This window comes from Mus caroli, chromosome 4, assembly GCF_900094665.2.
Source record: "Mus caroli chromosome 4, CAROLI_EIJ_v1.1, whole genome shotgun sequence".
NCBI classification, from domain to species: domain Eukaryota; kingdom Metazoa; phylum Chordata; class Mammalia; order Rodentia; family Muridae; genus Mus; species Mus caroli.
This window is the reverse complement of record NC_034573.1, coordinates 134,432,523-134,439,244: the sequence shown is the minus strand read 5'-3', so window position 1 is coordinate 134,439,244 and position 6,722 is coordinate 134,432,523. Positions and strand designations below refer to the sequence as shown.

The 6,722-nt window shown below is 40.4% G+C and overlaps 1 protein-coding gene across 1 annotated transcript in view; it reads left to right on the top strand.

Moving 5' to 3' along the window:
- The window catches only part of LOC110293676 (arylacetamide deacetylase-like 4), a 16,461-nt gene extending 10,073 nt beyond the window's left edge, over window positions 1-6,388 (top strand). The window contains exons 2-4 of the mRNA XM_021161548.1: window positions 1,659-1,875; window positions 2,576-2,639; window positions 5,614-6,388. Coding sequence (XP_021017207.1) covers window positions 1,659-1,875; window positions 2,576-2,639; window positions 5,614-6,388 — 1,056 coding nt within the window. The remainder of the gene's footprint in view (window positions 1-1,658; window positions 1,876-2,575; window positions 2,640-5,613) is intronic.
- The last annotated feature ends 334 nt before the right edge of the window (window positions 6,389-6,722 follow it).

Here is a 6,722-nt window from a genome sequence, read left to right as displayed (position 1 = left end):
GTGGGGGTGGGTGGGTGGGGTACTGGGGGCGGGGAGTGTATTGGGGTCTTTTTGGATAGCATTGGAAATGTAATTGAGGAAATTACCTAATAAAAATAAATAAATAAAATATTTTTAGTTAGATTGTGAAAAAAAATCACATTCGGGTGTGAGTGAATTGGCTCATTGAGTAAAAGGTTTTTGTAAAAAAAAAAAAACAAACAACAAACAAACAAACAAACAAAACTAAAAAACACCCAATGAATGAATTTCAATCCCTGGGACCCATGTAGTAGAAGAAAATCCCCAAACCTAAACTATCCTCTGATAGCCTTACATGTGCTGGGACATAATCACATTTGCATTGCACCCCCAAATAAATAAGTAAAAACAGAAAAAAAAACCTTATTTGTGAAATGTGTACAAGCCTCTTGTCCCTTTTTTGGATCCCATAACATATCCCTGATCAAAGATGCTTACACAGGGTAAGCATCCTCCATAACCAAAAACTGTGAGTTATGATGAGTGTTGACAGTGATGGAAAACTGTCTTTGCCATCTCAGGCTACCTACTGTCTTTCAGAGAGCAAAACACAATGTTCTGGTTTACTTTCTGTTGCTGTAATGAGACACTCTGGTTAAAAACAATGTAGGAGAGGAAAGGATTCACTTTAGGCTACAGCTCCAGGTCACAGTTGATCACTGAATTCAGGGGAAGAATTGAAGCAGGTAATTGAAGCAGGAATCATGGAGGAACACTTCTTGCTGGCTCAATCAAAGTCTCATGCTTATCAAGCTTCCCAATATAATCTCGGACCACCTACCAGGGAATGGTGGTGCCTATACTAGTTTGAACCATCTTACATCAATTAACAATCATGATACAACCCTCCCATCCCCCCAGTTATCTCTTCAGGACAATATGATCTTGGTAAGCTATCAACTGAAGCTCTGTTTTCAGGCAACTCGAGAATGTGTCAGTTGACAGCTCACTGGGACACCAAGGTTATGGCTATTGCCTGGGACACTCAGCTTCATCTCACTTAATGACTTCTTGCTACTCAACCTTAAGCTGGCATGTCCTTCAGTTAGTTTTTTTTTCTTTTCTGCTGCTCTAAGAGTACCACAGAGAAGGTGATTTGCAGACAATAGAAGTTATTTTGTCTCATTGGATTCATTTGGAAACCTCAAGAACAATGTATCAGCAATGAGCCTTCTTTGAGTCATGCCTCAGTGAAAAGACAAGTATACCTATGTTCAAAGGGCAAAACATTCCAGGTGAACTGACTCCCTGGGAGCCTATGCTAGAATTAATGATTTCACTCTCTCCATTGTAAATTTAAACCATACATGAGAATAGGATGTCACCATCACTCAAATGATCCATCTCTTAACACTCACAATGGCAATGACATTTCAACACAAGTTTAAAGGGAAAGAAACACTCAAGTCACAGCAACATTCATTCATTGGGGGCCTTTTGAGAAGAAAAGTATGAACTGCCTTCCTTATATAAAATAGTGCAAAGCTAGTTGTATGCCCATGAGATCAGTGCACATGCAGGAGGCATGTGTGCAATGGTAAATGCACCTGAGCAATGCTAAGTGACTGCAGCATCTACCATCTTGTCTTATAATCCCTACCTGCACACTCTTATTTTCTTTCCTTTCCATCCAACAGGGTAATATATTGCAGAAACTGAGAATCTGCTCTCTGCCCAGCTTCATTGTATTTATGCATGATTTATTGCCCATAAGGAAGGACCCTACCTTAGTGGTGACAAACATGCATTTGGGGACAATCCCTGTGAGACTGTTCCAGCCCAAGGCAGTGTCCTCCAAACTCCGGAGGGGTATCATCTTCTACTATGGAGGGGCTGCAGCTTTTGGTAGCCTGGGTGAGTAGCTTCCACATGGGATGATGAGAGGAAAGTTCCCCTGACAGATGGAATGTTGCATACATTTACATGAGGACCCCTTGTGGTGAAATCAAACAAGTAGAAGTAGGTGCTTTTGTTAAAGAAAATAGATGGAAATATTAGGGCTCACTTCAGCCAGAGTGGTTGTAGCCTCCATGGAAATATTTCCTACATTCCTATCTCCAGGCTGTGACACCAATGTCTGAGTGGGCCTATCCTGGCACCGAGTATGACTCCCTTTTTTTCCCACTCACACACTGGTTATTCCTGTCTTTTCACAATGGCCACATACTCACATGCTTCCCTTAGTTCAGCTGGATCGCTGTAGTGGAAACCCATTCATTCTCCCCCCCCCACTCCACCTTTGTTCCCCAAACTGGTAGATTGGTTCTATTTTTTAATATTTGCATTTAGTCTCATCCTCTCAAGAGAAGGATCCTTAAAAACACACTTTGAAACCCATCACAACTACATTTTAGCCTCTCCTGTGCACCTTAATGCTCTTGCCCATTTGAAAACTGTTACCTTTCCCTGACCTTGATATACTGAAGCACTTGAACTCTGAACTTTAGAGAGGGGATATTACCCATGTTCACTATAGTAGATGCTGTCCACAGGACTGTGGTGGGGAGTTCTGTGTTCTCGGTACATCTATTTAACAATTGGCCTACTCTTACAGACATTTACCATAACCTGTGCAGTTTCCTGGTCCGGGAGACAGAGTCAGTGTTGCTTTCAGTGGGGTGAGTGGCCTGAGAGCCCTGGGCCAGTTGATTATTTTTTTGACTAGAGATCACCAAAAGGAACCCAGAGATGGTGATTCTCTTGTATATAGTCCCATATATGTGAACACACTAAGTTCAAACCAAAAGAAGCCTGGCAAAATGCCCATTGCTTTGGGTACATTTGTGAGCTGGGGCAGTATGGTTTTGAGATCAGAATGTACTGTGCGAATCTAGAGAATCACTTTGTGATACAATAAATGAGCCTTAAGAAAATGAGATGATTTGAGGAAGCTAGTGTAAAACCTTGGTAAAAAAACTTAATATAGGTTTATATTTGTTTGTGAAGTTAAATTAATTAAAACCAAAAGACTGTTCACTGGACCTGGCTGACATTCATCCTCTTAAAAATCACACTAGAAGTGTTTTTTTTTTTTTTTTAAATATGCCGTTGCTTTGTAGAGGAGAGAATCCCTCAGGCTCTCTTTAGCAAGTTGGAAGCTTAGCTGTGTACGGCCATCTCCTGCTAGTACCTTTCTCATTCTTTGAGAATAGAGGAAGAGACTACTCCTTAATGGTACCATGTTAATAAACAATTACAGCACCATTTGTAGCACATTAACTTTTTCAGTTCTTCCTTTCTTTCCAAGCTGTACATTTTGTATTTTTTCATGTCCCACTTGCTTGTTTTCAATGAAAATCATGAGAGTAACCAGTAATAATAGTCATGCTACAGAGTCAATGTTATATTGTATTAAAATTTTCTCCTTCTATGAAATTAATTTCTTACTTTAAAATTTAAGCTCATGTAAATTCTCAGAACATGAGTAGAAAATAGCTAGATTCTTTGTTAAACTATTACATGAATAGCCTATATCCAGGTTACAATCTTTATTCTCCTCTGAATTCTCTAAAGTCTGCTCTCTGTACTTTGTGTTACCTTCAGCACTACTGCCTTTCCACCTTCTACTGAACCAGTCTGTCATCTCTGTTTATAATACACAATGATTTTTTTCTTATTTCTTCATTCTTCTTTCATACAATAAATTCTGACTGTCACCTCACCTCCCTCCCATTTTCCAATTTCCCCTTCCCACTTCCCTTCTCCACAAGATCCACTCTTCTCATTCCCTTCAGAAATGAGCAAGACTCCTAGTGATATGGCATAACAAGATGCAGTAAGACTAAAGATAAACCCTCTTATCCAGGCAACTCAGTAGGAGGAAAAGGGTCTTGTGAGTAGGCAAAAAGTCAGAGACAGCTGGGCGTGGTGGCACAGCCCTTGAATCCCAGCACTTGGGAGGCAGAGGCAGGCAAATTTCTGAGTTAGAGGCCAGCTTGGCCGACAGAGTAGGTTCCAGGACAGCCAAGTCTACATAGAGAAACCTTGTCTCAAACAACAACAACAACAACAACAACAACAACAACAACAACAAGAGTCAGAGACATCCATTCCCCACAGAATACCAAGCTTAACAACCACAGCATATATACAGAGGGCCCAGTAAAGACCCATGCAGCCCGCATGATTGCCATTTCACTCTCTGTGAGACCCTATGGGCCCTGCCTAGCTGATTCTGTGAGCTGTGTTCTCTTTTCCAGGTGTTCTTAACCCCTCTGCCTCCCACAATCATCACCCCCTTCTTCAACAGTGTTCCCTAAGCTACATCTAATGTTTCTCTGTAGATCTCTGTATGTGTTCCCATTGAGTGCTGGACGAAGCCTCACTGAAGATGATTGGCCTGGGCAGTGATTTATGAGTATCGCAGAATATTTTTAGGAATCATTTCATTGACATTTGGGAGTGTTGTTCATATGTGGTTTTATCCTACTTCTCTGCAATATCCAGCCTCTAGTTCCAGGCCCTCCAAGTAGTGTCAGGCATGGGATCTCTCTTAAGGCTTAGGCCCCAAATTAGGCCAGTCATTCATTCATACAATGACTTTTAAAATCCAAACTTTTATTCCCCATCAAAAACAAAACAACAACAACAACAAAAAACAAAACAAAACAAAAACATGTAGATGTGATTTTCACAGCAACAACTCCTCATAAAGATAGGGTTTATTTTGGTTTATAATTCCTTAGGGTCAGAGTCCATAGTGGAAGGGGAGGAGGCATGGTAGCCAGCCAGAAGCTGGGAGAACACATCAACTCAACTACACATGAAAATCTGAGAGATCAGAAACAAGAATCAGGGTAAGGTTATAGATTCTTAAAGCCTGCCCCCATTGACATACCTCCTCTAGCAAGGCTCTATCTCTTCAAAGTCCCACAACCTTCCCAAAAAGCATCTTTAACTAAGAAAAAGTGCTTAAATACATAAGCACACATCATATTTCTCATTTCAATTGTCATATTTAGTTTTAATAAAAGTATGTGCAAGTCTTAGTAGACCTTCATGCAAATAAACATTTATATTCATGAGAATGGCTATATTGTCCCTTTTGTACCAGTCCAAAAAAGTCCCCCCATATGTCTGTTAGGAAGGACAATTTCCCCGATTACCCCATTTTTTAACTTAATTACAGGAAAATAAACACTAGAAGGAATACTTATGAAAAGATTTTAATGTTAACATCAATATCAAATTGAGGGGTTTAGCTGTGGTTTAACAGTGATCAACGTGTGCCCAATACATTGGAAGAAGTATCTGTCAATTTTGTGTTAGTAGAAGCAGCTGTAGTTCCAAATAACTTGGTTTTAATGGCTGATTGGTTTCTAAAGACAAGGACTTTGAACTTGCCTTATCCCATGTGTGCTAAGCTCATCAATAAGAAACAGTGTGAGTTTCAATGTAGAATCCAGGCTTCCCTGACTCTTGGTATGTTCAAGTCCATGGGGCAAAAGTGGGGGCTGCCTTGTTTTACTTGTTAACATCACTCTGAGGACTGAATCAGAATCAGTTATCTTTGAGAGGATAGGATGATGATTGAAATAACCCCCAGTTTTCATTTTGTAAACAGGCATGCTGTGTTTGCTCTTTCTTTCTTAGGTACCGCAAGCTTCCTAAGCATCATCACCCTTCAGCTCTTAATGATTGCCTGAGTGCCACCGTCCTGTTTCTGAAGGCCCTGGAAACTTATGGAGTGGACCCATCTCGGGTGGTGCTCTGTGGAGATAGTTTTGGAGGTTGGGCTGTAGCCTCCATCTCCCAGACCTTGGTCAGTACCCCTAGTCTCCCCCAGATCCGGGCTCAAGTCTTGATTTATCCAATTTTGCAAGTCATTAATTTCCTTTTACCATCTCTACAACAGAATAAAAATATCCCACTTCTTTCCAAAGACTTGTTGATTAAATTCGTGTGTAACTACTTGGCCATTGATCTCTCTTGGAGAGATTCCATGCTTACAGGTGCTGTTATACCTCTGGACAAGTGGAAGAAATACAGAAAATGGCTCAGCTCTGACAATATTCCGAGAAGGCTCTGGAGCCAAGACACACAACCTGAGTTTCTTGCACATTTTAATGAGGCTGCCTATCTAGAAACAAAACACATTTTTAATCCAGAAATTTCACCTATCATCGCAGATGATAAGCCCATTGCTCAGCTTCCTGAGGCATTCCTAGTGAGCTGTGAGTATGACACAGTTCGTGATGATACCTTGCTTTACAAGAAGCGCTTGGAAGACCAGGGAGTTCCTGTGACCTGGCACCATGTGATGGACGGCTTTCATGGATGCTTACTTCTGTTTGATAGAAAGTTTCTATCTTTCCCCTGCTCCATAAAAGTAGTAAACACTGTTGTCAGTTACATAAAGAGCATATGATTGTCACTTTGGTCTTTGCGTAATGAAATAAAAATGCCCCTTGCAGTGGAGTTGCCTGGGCTTTATTTTGCTGTGGGGAAAGATCTTTACATTGTGCATAGTCTAAGAGAGCAGGATGAAGTGGAAGCAAAGTACTAATGCCTTTAAGTAAAAGAAACTCAGCATATGCACTTCTAATGTTATATCTTACAATATCATCTGCTACTGCCATTTAGGTTGCAGAAACATAAAGGTGAGGGAATATGTCTGAGAATTTTGTGTAGTTCTTTTATTATGATATTTAAATTTATACAAAGGCCACTAATCAAAAATGAAAGATGCTAAGATCAAAATA